The sequence below is a fragment of the Phalacrocorax carbo genome, chromosome 12, assembly GCF_963921805.1.
Source record: "Phalacrocorax carbo chromosome 12, bPhaCar2.1, whole genome shotgun sequence".
Taxonomy (NCBI): Eukaryota; Metazoa; Chordata; class Aves; order Suliformes; family Phalacrocoracidae; genus Phalacrocorax; species Phalacrocorax carbo.
Genome location: NC_087524.1, coordinates 11773514 through 11788190, shown reverse-complemented (window position 1 = coordinate 11788190; position 14677 = coordinate 11773514). Strand labels below are relative to the sequence as shown.

The window sequence follows — 14677 nt, the reverse complement described above, 5'->3', positions numbered from 1 at the left end:
GCAGGAAAGGGTTATGCAGCAGACAAGACCTTTAAGTGGGAGTCAGGAGACCTGTCTGCAGACAGCTTGCATGACCTCAGGTAAATCCCTTGAGGAACTGAAGCACGCACTGCTCATCCACAAAATGGAGTTAATCCTAATTCCTTCACGGAGTACTGCACAGCTAAATCCACTCTTGGTTTTCAGGTGCTCATGTAGCTCAGCAATGACACTGGTATGTGAAGTGCCTGGAGAGTAGGACACTTGAGGAAGCTAATTCACTCAGCTTTCTCTGCTAGTTAATAATGCCCAGAGTACAATATGACCACGTCTCTCAAAATGGATCAATAACCCCTCACTGCTCTGCCCCATATATGCAGTAAAACTATTTGAGATTCGTTCTGACTGCTGTCCTAAGAACTTCCCAAGATGGAATTTCAGCAAAGGTCAAAGGAGTTTAATCAGAATGAAGACCACACAATGAAGGCTGTATTGTTGATTTTGCAATCAAGCAGTCAAAACTTTTTATTTCTTTAAAACATCTAGTTTCTGGTATCCTACTGTTAATCTGACATGTCCAAAAGATTACCATTTAAGACCCATTAAAAAAAAAAATACACTAGAGTGGCTCAGACGTTGATTAAAAAAAGCAAACAAACATCTACACAGGACACTTACTCCCCTTTCTGTTTTTTAAATACGTAGGTTACACTGGCTCATACACTGGTTTTATGTGGGGAATAGAAACACTTGACTCCAGGTGCTGGAATTCGAGAGTCCCAGAGTATCACCAGAATTGCAGTGGAGATTAGAAGAGCTGGCAAGATTAATGATATTTTTCACTTTAAATAATGGAATAGTTCTTTAAAAATACTCCTTTAAAAAGAAAAAAAAGGAAAGCCTTTAAGAAATTTATTTGATTTGCTTTCCCTGGATGGCTGAGGGGCAGCGCAAGGCAGCACCATCTGTACAAACCTGAGAGCCAGCTCGGAGGGCTTCTGGGAGTCCCCTACTTCTGTACAACAGCTTTCCACTCTGACTACTGCTAGCCATTTACAATGTGCCCAGCCCACAGTCTAACACTCTCTGCACTCTGCTCTTTCCCCACCACATGTATTCTTCTCAGAGATCACTAAGAAAAAAAAAAAACCCAAAACCCACAACTCAAAGAAACTCCAAGAGACACTCATGACTGCAGGGGCCTTTGCATATTTTCCTTAAGTATATGACACCAGATACAAGATTTCTCTCCTCCCCCTCTGCAATCCCTTCACTGAAACGCATCCCCATATGTGCTTTTTCCAACGAACACCAAGCCTGTAAGCTGCTTTTCCAAGCCAAGAAAAGTTTAAAAGAGGTCACACCACACAGAACAGGCTCTGCGCATTTCCTAAGAGGGTCATATTACGTAGAATATCCACCGGAGACAAAGTGTTCCCGTCCGGTTTCCCACTTCTTTTGGCATCAAAGTTGCTTTTCTGGGTAGGTGAAGTGGCAAAAACATGCATTGGGAAAAGATTAATATTTTCTTCCCCCTTATTTCCTTATATCGGCCAAAATTCCTCAGGTCTAACAAAATTCCTTCTAGGGTCTAACAAAGTGATTCTTACTCTGACAGCTGATTACTACATTCAGCATTTGGGATTCTCCACACACACAGAGGCACTCAACTTTGGATGGCTTTTTTTCTTTCCTAGAACAATGCCGAAATAAATTTCTTTTTAGTTAGACATGAGGAAAAACTTTCTAGTGGTAACAACAGTTAATCAGGGCAATAGGTTGCACTACCTCCCTGGGCAATCCTGCTGTCAAAGGCTTTTAAGGCCATGCTAGATTGGCAACTGTCAGGAAAGGTTTAGATAGAGCTTATCCTGCCTTGGGGTGATGGGACAGACCAAATGGGTGCTGCAGGCCCCTCTCAGCTCCATCTTTGACAGCTTCACAAAACACTACGTAAGTCTGAAGAGTGCAGTTTCTTGCCTTCCTTTAGGCACAGGGCCTAGGCCAGCTGCAGGGGTGGCGTGCTGAGTCTCTGAAAGCAAAGGGGAATTTTGCCCCTCTGAGCTATGACCCTGGTGACAGAGCAAAGGAGCTGCTCCAGCTTGGCAGCTGTAGCTGCCACGTGCTGCTGGAACAGAGCAGCAATGCCACGTGTGTGGGAGCAGGTAGGCAAAGTAGAAGGGAGGATCCTGAGGCATCTGCAAGGCGCAGTTTCCACTATCAGAGTGAGACAAATCCCCTGCCCTTTGGGTTGGCGAGGAAAGGACAGAAACAAAGCAAACAACAGAAGGGGCTGCAGGGAAGAGGAACCCTGAGACACTGAAACCAGTTACACCCCAGTGAGCTGCTCTGTATGCAGTTATGCAGCTGCAAACATGGAAAAGAGCAGCCAGCTGAGGAGCACCAGGATCCAGTCTGAGAAACACTGGAAACAAACACAGATCAAAGGGGAACACCAAGCTGTATACACAGCTGGGGCTGTCTTCCCCTGTTAAAAAGGGACAGGCACATAGATTTTAACTGCAAGCTCTTTGCGTGTGCTTGCACATAACTGTGTGCATCTGTGCAAAGGCAGGTACTCACCCCACATTCGGCCTCTTGACATTACCAAAGTGTAGCTAATGAATGGTATTTTCCAAGCTGTGTGGAAGATTCCCATACAGCTGGCTGAAATCAGACTGGGCAACCCACAACTGAACCCACCCCACAGACCAAAGCCAAATAGGTGGGAATGAAAGACATGGGAGATACAAAGCAATTTCTTTTTAACCTCTGGTTTCCACAATAAACCTGCTACGCAGCTCCCTCTTTCAGAATAACTCATTTGAAGAATTTCATTGAGTTTTCAGAAGGAGCAGAACACTTCCCATTTAAGGGCTGGACTTTGGCCATGTGAAATTACAGTGAATTACCCCAAGTGTTCAACAGGTTGTGTCTTTAAGTAGCATTAGAAAGTCCCTCCTGGGAGGAAAACACATCACCCAGAACTTCCTAAAGGCCTGGGATAGCCAGAGCATTCCCTCCTGCACAATCCAGCTCTGAGCGGAAAGAGTAGAGGAAATGCACTGAGGCGTCAGATGGAAATGCTGGCAGCTGCCTGTTCTCAGGTCCTGAGACACTCTGGGCTGACCAGGCTCTTCTTCAAGGATGATGACAGCCACAGTGAGCTCCTCAGGGCTGATGTCACCCCGACCCCTCCTGTTCTGTTCCTTTTCTCTCCTGGGCTGCTCACAGGGAGATCTACCCATACACAAATAAGCAGCGAAATAAAGTCTGGCATCAACTTCCTTTTCCTTTCTACATAGGCCCTCTGATGGGCATGTGGCTTTGCCAGCTTTCATGCTCACAGAAGGATCCTTGCCCTTTCTCTACTAACATACTCGCTTATTCACATGAAGAATGGCATCTATCAAATGCCCTCTTTTTGTTATTGCGTTATTCGCTGTCCTGGACAGTAAGCTGTTTGGTGCAGGAGCACTTGGCACCGCTCTCCACATGACTAGGCACAACTATAGCACTGCAGAGTCAAGCAGGGGGAGCAGCAAGTGCCGAAGTGAAGGAGCAAGTATTCATCTGAGAGTCATTAAGAGCTGTGCTTCTAAATGATTCAGATGCTTTTAGATTCCACCCTAGCTCAGCAACCAGTCAGCTCAGAAGATAGCAGGCTGCACTTGACTTTATAAGCATGACTAAGTTTTGTGAAGCTGTTTACTACCTACCATGATAAAAACCACACCCTTACATATGAACTGTTATCAGCCTGGACCATGCGTGAACCCACTGATAGCATTCAGAGTCTATTTCTATTAAACACTGCATTTCAAGCTCATGTCCTGTTTCCACTGAAGGTTTCAGTGCGTAAGCTTTTTTGTATCAATCTCCTTCAGCCTGTCCTGGGCAGAAACGCCTCTACAGGCAATTACAAGATCACCATACAACTGCTACATCCACTTTCCTGCCTCACCTCCTATGAGCTGAACATGCTCATTTGCTAAGTCTCCTGTTCAGGACAATCCCTTCTTTATCTTGAGTCCTAAGGTACTCACTTAAACTCCTGGGCAAAAAAGTAAGAGCAAAAAGCATCCATTCTTTGCAGAAGCTTTTCATTTTTCCCTAAATAAGTCATGTTGCTTTATGAATGCACACTCAAAGGTAAATAATTAACAGGCAAGTGGGACAGAAAACCTTATTACACAGCTAATAGAAAGTGATGCTCAGGCAGCAGTGTACGCATAAAGGATACCTTCAAAAGGCAGCCCTTAATTTTTTTTAATGGAACATCAGGCAGAAGACCTGACTCATCCCAATGATCTGGGATCCGGGGTTTCCTCATTGATCCTCCAGACTCGGACAAATCCAAAACCAATATATGAGATTCAGCCAGCATCTGACAGACTCAAGGACCACCTTTGAAAAAGGGGATACTCCAATTTTGCAAAGGCACTGTAAGGATTTACCAAAGAGCAAACACAAGGAGTGCCAGGCAGAGATGATCTGTATTTCTGCACAAATTCAAGCTCTCAAGACACACAGAAAGGGAGGCAGGTAGATGACACCATCTACAACTATGTTCTGCCATGGCCCCAACTTCACCCTGTCCACATTACCCTATGGTTCACGGGAGGAGAATTCCCGACCCTTGGACACACATAGCCCATTCAATTGTTTTATGGTTGTCACATGCACTGTTTGGTAGGAAACCTGTCTGGGCTGTTTGCCCACAGCTATGCAAACTGCTCGGGTGACCAGCACCATTTGCAGCCAGGCAACAACCACAGCAACTCTGAGATGAAGCCCTTTGCTTTCATTTCCCAGACAAGGCTATGAATGCCTGTTACACGCTTGCACTACCTACCACAGCACCCAAAACAAGGGGCTAGACGATGCTGTGCCAAGCCTCACCAGCCGCCCATAGCAACAAAGGTACCTTCACTTTGTGCACCTATTCCCTCTTCAGATGCGAGAAGGCATGAGGGCAGCAAGACAGCGTCATGCAGCACCTCCTGGCCCTGGGCAACACTGATAAGGGTGGACACTGAGGGGGACACAAGGAGTGAGGATGAAGTTTTGAAGGAAGCAGAGGTGGAAAAGGGGAAACTTTTGTAATGAAAGAAAAAGCAAGGAACTGCCTGGAGTTGTGGATCAATGAAGCGAAGGAGTGGGTTGATGCCGACTTGTTCCCCCATGCCCGTTACTTCAGGCACCAGATCTATGTGTGTTCCTGTTCCTCACCTGTTAAACAGGGGTGTCTGACTCTTCCCACCTCTCCTTGGCATATCATAAGGCTATAGGTTCTCAAAGTTGTGATACTTCGGTAAAAATGGGCTACATACAGAAAGGAGAATGAGAAAGTTTCTTGCCTACACTTTCTATCCCACGCTGAATTTCCTTTGGTTATCACAAGCCTGCATGGGCTATGTTGCTACAGTGCCCTCAACATACCTACCAGTTACAGATATAAATCAGCACACAGAACTCCAGCTTCTACCCCGAGAGTACAAAGTCCTGAAACTTGTAGTTAACAGGTAATCTGTCTCAGAAATTATATTGCTATTACCTCATCTTCTCTAAGGCATCAACTCCCCAAGTGGCTTTTAGCTAGTTATGCTTTCAGGCCCACGAGCAATGTTAGTCACCTGAAGAAGAAAGTTGTTGCATCAGAATTTCTGGCTCTCAGCACTTCAACAAACGACACCCCAGGAAAAAAAAAAAAAAGAAAGAAAAAAAAAAAAAAAGAAAATGAAAGCCTGCAAAGTCTTCAGAGATGCATTTGAGGGAGAGGTGGCAAGTACAGAGCCCTGACACGGTTGAAAACTGAGCTAGGAAAACTGAATGCTTGACTTCCTACCTGGGGCCAGATTCTTCCTGGTCAAGCTCACAGAGGGGATTTGCCCAGTTTTTAATTTTTTTCAGGACAGCCATAAACATACCTAACTGAGGGGTCAGCCTGAAAGAAAACTGCAGCAACACAAAGTAGAAATTTGAGGATGCAAGTTTGGGGAGAGGTTCAAGAACGAAAGCTGGCAATGACGCACTCCAAATCAGATACCATCTAAGTACATATGACTACTTTTATTACACATCCACAGCAGCTACCAGACCCCCTCCTGGCTCCCTGAAAGCAGTAAATAACCATTTGATACCTCTTCTATTCACTGCTCTGGAGATCTTAAGCGCAGGATACTGAATGCAAGAACAGAGCCAGTAAATGGGGAGACCATGTTTTGGTTTGTTTTTTTTTTTAAGATGGGGGTTTTCTCTAAAGCCTCCCTTCTGGGAGGCAAGGCGATGAAAGGATTCTCAGCATCAGGCCATTATGCCAAGGCCAAGCAGATTGCGCCGACATGTCTTTCTACATCATGGGAGAAAAACACATCATGAAGTGTCCCTAAAACACATCTTAGTTGAGAAGTGTTTTGTGATAAATATCTGTTTCTAAAAATTGGGTTATAAGAGTAATTTTGTTGTGCAACATTGTTGAAACAAGAACATTTTGCTTTGCAACAGTTTATTGAAAATAGTAGTATTGTTCTTTTTCCTCTTCCTTCTCCAACTGCTATTGGATTGATAGGCGAGATGCAGAGATCTAGGAGCAGGAAGGAAGGCATGCAGGCATGCATTCATCCTTCACTGCATCACTTGGAAGAGAATATAAAAAAATCATACTGAAACTAGAAATTCCAATATAAGCAGTACTGAAGAACTTCTAACAAAATAAGGATCATCTTGTTTCCTTCAAATTTTGGCACAGAGACTAACTGTCCCTTTTCAGCAGCTTTGCTCAGAGTTCAAAATGTTCTGCTGCCCAGCCAACATGAAACAAAGCCTTCGCAGGCTTTCGATTGTGAGTGAATTAAAACACTGCTTCTGCACAAGGAGGCACTTTGCATGAACAAGCATGGTGGTCAGCGAAAGAGACCAGATTACAGTTTTACAGCATCTGACTGATAAGTTCCCAGAGCAATGCAAAGAAATAACTACAATACAGCAAGAGGCTGAACATACCCACAAAGAACACCTCTCTGATAGCTTTACTCCACAAACTTCAGACTTCGCTATCCAGGCTAAGCAAAATCAGGCACAGTAGTGCAGTAGTTATCTAGATGTCCTAGAGGAACATGTTTCAACTCTGCTGACAATTGTTAGTCCCAGCTGACAACAGAGGCATCTGTCATTGAAGCGACAGAGTTGAAGACAGCTAGCTACCTCCAGCTCTTGTTCCATGCTGGCCACGGAGGCAGGAGGGTTTAGCTACAGTTTCCACAAGGAGCAAGTTGGATCAGTGCATGCTCTGACCTTTGGATGTGTCAAAGATGCATGCTCAGCTGTGTTGGCAATGGTTTGACTGCTGCAGGGAACATCACAGTTTCCAAATTTTATTAATGAGGAAAACAATATGTGCTGTCAATGTTTGCTACATGAAGTTAACATGAAAACAAAACCCACTCCAGAGAACAAATGAAATTTACTGGATTAGTTTCTTGTTCCAGCTGTCCTGATAAATAGCACTGAACTCAACACCACATTGATTAGTTGGTTCAAGACAAACACTGATCAGATTGCCTTGGCAAGTACGTATAGCACTACAAAAGCACAATCATCCATGTCTGTTCGGAGTAGCAAGGATTCACTGTACTTTCATTTCCCCTCCCTCCACCTTTCCCAGCGCAGACAGCACATCTGCACTGTTTAATAGCAGAACTATTTAAAAGCCCTATGTTAAATGCTTTCCCCTCCTTCTCTTGCATTTTGTTAATACACACACTCAAGCCTCTGTTTCAGAGATACAGAACCAAACTGCGCAATTGCTGCAGAGCCTCAGAAAGCCCCACATTTCAGTGTAGGCTGACCCTAGGCATGGTTTTCTCCTAAACATTCAGCAGGGTTTTTCCTTTATCTCATCTGCTACCTCAAATACACAACCTAGCACAGTCAGCTCTGCGTGAGAGACTGTTTTGGAGAAACTCTGCAATAGAGAGTCTGTCACAACAAAGAGAGAATGGGTGGGGATCCAAATGAGAGATGGGGGATCCTGGTAAGAAAGGCTAAAACCCATAGTACTCAATCACTGCTATGTGTGTGTCTTCTTCACTTTGTTTCTGATCATCTCAAAAGATACCAGAGAAAAAGGATCTTAGATCACTTCATTCTCTGCTTTTATGCTAAACACAAGTGCTTAGCAACTTGGTTTAGAAGTAGCTTTGTCTCCTTTAGACCTTGGGCTTTTTTTTCATTTTAAACAAGGTATTTTTGCAGACCCACAAATTCTGTGAGATCTTCAGAAAATTCTGATGTCAATGATTCTCCCAAGGGATCTTTCCCTCCTCATGTCTATCTTTTGTTGGAGCTAAATTATTGTTACCAGAAGAAAGATGTGCCCCAACAACTCATTCTTCACCCTATTACTCAGACTTGTTTTCCTTCCTTCTGCTATATTACAATGTAATCATCACCAAAACCAACTAGATCTACCTAGGACATACAGAAAGACTTTTTTTTAAAATCTGATCAATAGCTTTATAAACATCTTGTTCTATGTGGAGACGTAACTTTTCTGACAGACACCACCACCATGTTGGTCTACCAGAACTGCCACTTCACAGAGCAGCAGGAAAGTCGCCTCAGTGCCGTGTACCTTCTCTCCACACCACACTGACCACATCCTTCCTAAACTCGCACGTGTCCAAAATGTTCACAGACAACAGTTAATTCCCCTGTATCATATTTTCTTTTAGAAAATGATGGTGTGCTGCTTACAAATCCGTTTTTTGGTAGGCATGTTAAAGGACTAAAAAATATTGTTTTAGTTATGCCTTGCAGCAGATGAGAAGCAGAATACTGGTTTGTTTAAATGCAAGCTGTGACTCATCCTGGGTAGAGATAAACTGAAACACATACCCATTAAATAAAACACACAAACAATTTTCCAACATGAGGATTAATGACAGGTAATAACTATAAATTAACTTTAATCTTTTATAAATCAAACAAAGCCCCTCATAAAAATGTCACTGCAATCTTTTCAGATAAAAAAAAAAAACAACCCCAAAGCAAAGCAGAAAGAGAAGTCACTTAAATATTACAGTTAATATTTGGTACCAAATCAAACAGCTCCTTAGCAGAACCACTGGAATTTTCATGAAATATTTCAAGACCAAGAAAAGGAGTGGAGCTTAAAACATCATTTTAATTTTTTAATATATCTTTAGTTACTTTTTGACATCAAAGGGGTACAAGATTCTTAATCCTGATACATTGAAACATCATCAGCTCTGCAATACTGGTCCAAGTTAAATCGCATACTTAAAAAGGAGGAGGAGAGCATTTTGTTTTTATACTATTCTCTTGCTACCGCTTGAAAGAAACTCTGTGTGATCACTGAATGGGTTAAAACAAAATTTAACCGAACATAAGAAGGCTGCTGTTCCCAGACAAGAAGGGAAAAAGCAGAGTCAGAGACCTAATAGTGGACAATTTTGAAAATTATAGTGTGTGTCAATAATGGAGATAACAGTGAGATTCAAAAGGAATAATCTCAAATAATAGGGGAAATGAGCACCTGCCAGCCACAAAGCCATTAGTATCAGGGCTTTTATCTTTGCAACAGTTAAGTCTGGAGACACTGACAAACTTAATGACACAGCAAATAAAACATGGTGAAAATCTAACTGGGAAGCAATCCCCTTCACTCAGCGAACACTGCTGTGGAGTTTGAAAATAAGTGCTCCCAGTATGGAACTTGCTGTCCAAATCATTGTTAACAAACACTGCAAACCCAGCATAGCTGCTACAGGGTCTAGCTGGGCTTGCAGTAGTGCATAGCTGGTCAAGCCACAGCATGTGCGTTAAGGGACAGACAGAAGCAGCGGGCCCATGACCAAAGATCCCAGATACAGGAGTTTGCCTGTACAGACCACCCAGTGTGATCAAACGAGTGTCCTTCCCAGAAAGGGCTTGTAAAACCATGTCAGAGACACAGATCTGGAACACAGTGCCTGGGAAAGCCCTGGAGGAAAAGACCTTGCTGATGGTTAGGAGTCTTCAACCTGGAACAGGTGTGGACTAGGGAGCATAACTGAGACAGGAGGGAGAGAGAGACAAATTCCGTAGCAAGCAAACAGCTCATCAACATTCTGAAAAAGGTGGCATAAGGGCAAGAACAGGTAATAATACTCCTCTCAGTAGTAACATATATAACGAAGTGCTGGACAGCAGTCAATCCTCATGATATCCCCCGACAGTATTACTGTCCTCAGTTAAAGACAGGGAATCAAGACAGAAACTTCCTTAACTCACACAGATAATTGGTATCAGGCATATCCTAAACCCATCAGTTCCAGGTCTTTAGCTGGACAGTAAGTACGTTAATACTAGCTGCTGAGATCTCACCCACAGAGAGTCTGAAGCTTCACTGCCTGCTCCACAAGCCTGAAGGTAGGAAAAAAATTGGTCACAGATCCATGCAAACTTGGCCAATGTGAGAAGACCAAGCTGGTACAGGGAAGGATGGAGGCAGCTGTGCTCTAAAGCTGTACTGAGGGTAAGCAGCATTTGCACTAACAATTAGATATGCAAATAAGCACATTGAAAATTAGTGATAGTTTACTGCTGTCATGGAGAAAAAAAGCACCCTCCATTCTGGGTCAGACCCAAGCACTGCATTTTCTTTCCCTCATTGGTAAATAAAACCATAGAGAGCACTGGATAACACAGGAGCCAACACTTCCCAACACAGCTCAACCTGGGACTGGAAAGGTTAAGACTCAGGGGGAACAGGAGAGTGACATAACCCAAATAAACCTCTCTGTATCACCCCAGAAACACAGTACCAGGACAACTCTGTAGATCCTCATAGTTACCAGGAGGCAGAAGCACAGCCAGGAAGAAAACCTCCACATCATGCAAAGGCCAAACTGCTTCCCACCACTGCTGCTGCCAGGGGACACAGATATGGGGGAAACTGAGGGCAATGTGATACACAAGGAACTCAGCTCTGATTCCCTTGAAGCTACATGGGAAGATCTTGTGTGAATGGAAACACACACTTGGCTTGAAGCCTCTGTGTATCTTTGGTCATCCTCAGAGTGCTCCAGTCCCTTGTTAAATGATGGCTGCTAATAGTGAAGAGGAGGCAATCAACGTATTTAGACTCAACTTTCCCACCCTGAGGGTTTTTTCATAGGAGCAGATGGCCAGGGCACTGCCTTTGTTCCAGCAGCCACCAAAACCACAGACAGCCCCTCTCAGTCCCCCTAAAATCCCACAGAAGAGCCAAGATAAGTTTATAATGGAAACCCTGACACAACCTTAACTATAGCATCCTGAATGGAAGACGATAATCTGATCTGTGTGTGAACTAGCTCCCCTTGTCTCAATGGTATTTATCTTACTTTAACTCCTGTTACAAAAGGGTTGAGTCATATAGCAGAGCTAGCCAAGTAACAAAACTGCAAGGCTTGCTAAAACTTCAGATTCAAGGATAAACAGGCACAATCCTATAACAGGTTAGAAGAGGGAGTCCCCACAGAGGTGCTAGTAGCCAGACCTCTGAGCCTCTGGACAATGGTATTTTCTTCTGCGCCACAGAGATTATCACAGCCCAGTGGAGGGGTGGGAGGGAGAGGGTGTAGAGCACAGCGGTCTGCCCTTCCATTCATGGTAACACTTATAACCCAGGGCCCAAGAAACCTGATCCCGTAGCAACCTCATGTATGGAAAGTGCCCCAATCAGATTTCACTGTGTCAGGAGAAGAACAGTATTTACTCTGCATACAGATTAGTCACAAAACTGGGTCACTTCTTGCCTTTTCAGAGAGAGGGAAAAAAACAGCCAAAAACAAGGCTTCTTTTTCAGATCTTTTTGTGCCTTCTCCCCCTGACTTTTAAAAGTATGTGATGCAGTGTGGTCATTCACAGCTGTCTAAGCTGATCAAACAGCACCTGCATGTGTAAGGTTAAAGCACATTACACTCACTAGACTTGCATTTCTTAGAATTCAGCTCATTAGCTACTTACCGGTTCTTTTCTAGTTCATTGTGCGTAGACCTGGAAGATAAACAAAAATTTGGATTAGCCACCTTTAAACTCTCAGCACCAAAGTTCAATTGCTGCAAGCTGTACACATCCCTAGTGGCATATCACAGCGTAAAGCTAACCAACTACATACATTAAAATCTATAGCTATAACCTCAGTCTCCCTGCTGACAAGAGATTCCTCCCCTCCTAAGTCTGTATTTACCTGCTACATGCAAAGCTGGTACTCTTACTAGTGCTACAGAAAATGGTCCCTAGAGACAAACACACACAAAATCCCAAAGAGAGGCAATGATTAGAACAGGGGAACAGAGTCAGCCATTTCCAGACTACTTCGGGCTCTGCCACCAACTCAGTACAGGACTGCAGTTACGTTTGTTTACGCTTTAGTTTCTCCATCTGCCCTGTAAAAATATTGGTATCATGTGCTAACACAGGAGTTCATGGAGTATTAGTTTATGCACATCAAATATATGGGAACATTCCAGGAGAACTGGCTCTGTAGGGACAACCTCTGGAGCCCTTCAGCAGTCACATGCTAGATTTAGCAAACTTAGTAGAACTCCAGATATGGCCAGTATTTGAGCATGAAACGGGATGGCCAGTACTGCCATGTTTGCAAACATCCAGCAGTGCTGAGTAGCACTTTTAGGATGCCTGGAAACCCCTCGGGGACTGAAACAACACTGCCACAGCACTAGCTTGCAGTGAAGCAAGTGACCCATGAAGTGGCACTGTGACCACTTGACAAAGGAGGGGGCTTTGTCTTTATACCTGCCCGCCACACCAAGCATGCTGCCAGCACTCCCTAATTTGGAGCTTGCAGCTTGAAAATGAGACCAACTAGAAACAAAAGGGAAACAGGCAAGTTCATTCTCCTTGTCTCTGTGATGAAAGCCTGAGTGGCAAAAAAAGCTTAAATCCTCACTTTCAGGATTTCTAATCTAACGATGTTATTAGTAACTCAGGTATGGTTGTTAAGGATTTCTTAAAAAGGATAGCCACTTATCCAACATTTTTCTTTAACAGAAGGTCACCTTAAAATAAGAGTAAAAGGAGCCCAAGAGCTTAATAAAAAGGATCTATTTTCTGTAATTTGGCATCACATTTCTTCCGGAGCTCTGAGAAGATTATCCTCTATCTCCCATCTGGAGAATCCCACAGAGAATTCTACAATTAGGGAACTGAATGGAGGATGTGCTCCAAGGGAAACCCTGTCATAATTAAACGCTTCTGCAAAAAAGGCAGGAGGAACGCTTAACAGGTGTTAGAACCTCATTGAAGATGACAAATAAACCACGGATGTCTGCAAAAACCAAGGTCTTAGCTAGCTGTGGCTGAGAGCTGCAGGTGGCCAGAGGAAAAAAAAAACTTTACCGTACGTCTGTGCAAGGTACCCTGTGCAGCAGGATATGGGATACCCTAAAGGTGAGGCATGCTATAGCCAGACTCCTGAAGTGGAGGAAACTCCCAAAGCAAATCCCTCCCTTCCAAGCAGAGAGGATCCCTAAAGTCTGGTTCCCAGGAATCAGAGACACAAACATAATATTTAGTCCAGAAAATCTCCCAAGTCAAACCCTCATCCCCCATAGAGTCTAAACCAGCAAAATCCATTTGTCTGGGCAACTTGGATGCAAATTAAACCACCAGGGCTGAGCTGAGGCCTTTTAAAACCACTGTCCGTATGTTCTCTGGAACATGCTTACTGTTCTTATTTACTGTATGTTCCTGCAGGAGACTTTGTGCTCTTCTTGGCTATGACATTAGCAGTTATAAAGCCAGAGATATGCAATGGCTTGAATTCCTATATTATATCGAGCCAATTATCAAGGCCAGCACTGAAAGAACAAAGTTTGGCCCACTGCTGTGAACAAAATTAAAACAGCAGGTTCTCCCTACTCCTCTCACACAGGAGACTCTTTATTACCTATCTGCCTTCTGATGAACATGACAAGTGAGAGGGGTCACAGGCTTTTCACCAAGTCAGGAAATTTATGCTGTGACTTTTAACTATATTGCTGGCAAGGGGAAAAAAAACACCACCACCACCCCCCTTCCCACTGAAGCTGAATGCAAAAGAAAGAATCTCAGCAATGCTGAATGAATCCTACGGGATGTTACTTCTCCTACCTGCCTATGCCTTGCTTAGTCTTACTGGGGACATTTGGAAAAGTTTTAATTTTTCCTTTAACCTAAATTTAGGAAAAATACCCCAGCACCCCACTACCACCATTCACTAACTCTTATTTTCTGTGCCAGTTTCCTTTTGCTTGGACAATGGATACAGGGAAAAAAAAAAAAATCACCTCTCTCTTCTGTTCATAATTCATTTAATTTTCCATAGCTCCTGATCTAGAGATTAATTTTCTCCCCTCATCTTTGGGCTGCACATGTTACTAAGATTTATTTGGAGTTAAACAAGGACAGTGTTGTCAGTGAAGTAGAAAAAAGTACAGGAACCTCAATTGATACTACACTGAGAAAAAAACCCCAAAACTTTTAAATAGGTACAGAAACAAATGTAACTGGACCTCTTTAACCGAGCTGGTCTTATCATCAACAAAGAGCTTAGAGAGCATCACCAGACTGAAATCAAAGCTCCATCCTTGTACACCATCGCCAGCTTTTTGATGGGTACAGGATGAAAACCATGACTGTAAACTAT

At 43.5% G+C, this 14677-nt stretch overlaps 1 protein-coding gene across 3 annotated transcripts in view; it reads right to left on the bottom strand.

Moving 5' to 3' along the window:
• Positions 1 to 14677, bottom strand: part of MXI1 (MAX interactor 1, dimerization protein) — a 57838-nt gene that overhangs the window by 18428 nt on the left and 24733 nt on the right. For 2 of the 3 annotated variants that reach the window (XM_064464120.1, XM_064464123.1), the window contains exon 3: positions 11995 to 12024. The exons of the other annotated variant lie outside the window; for it this stretch is intronic. In XM_064464120.1, the coding sequence (XP_064320190.1) occupies positions 11995 to 12024 (30 nt within the window). The remainder of the gene's footprint in view (positions 1 to 11994; positions 12025 to 14677) is intronic. 3 annotated transcript variants of the gene reach the window in all.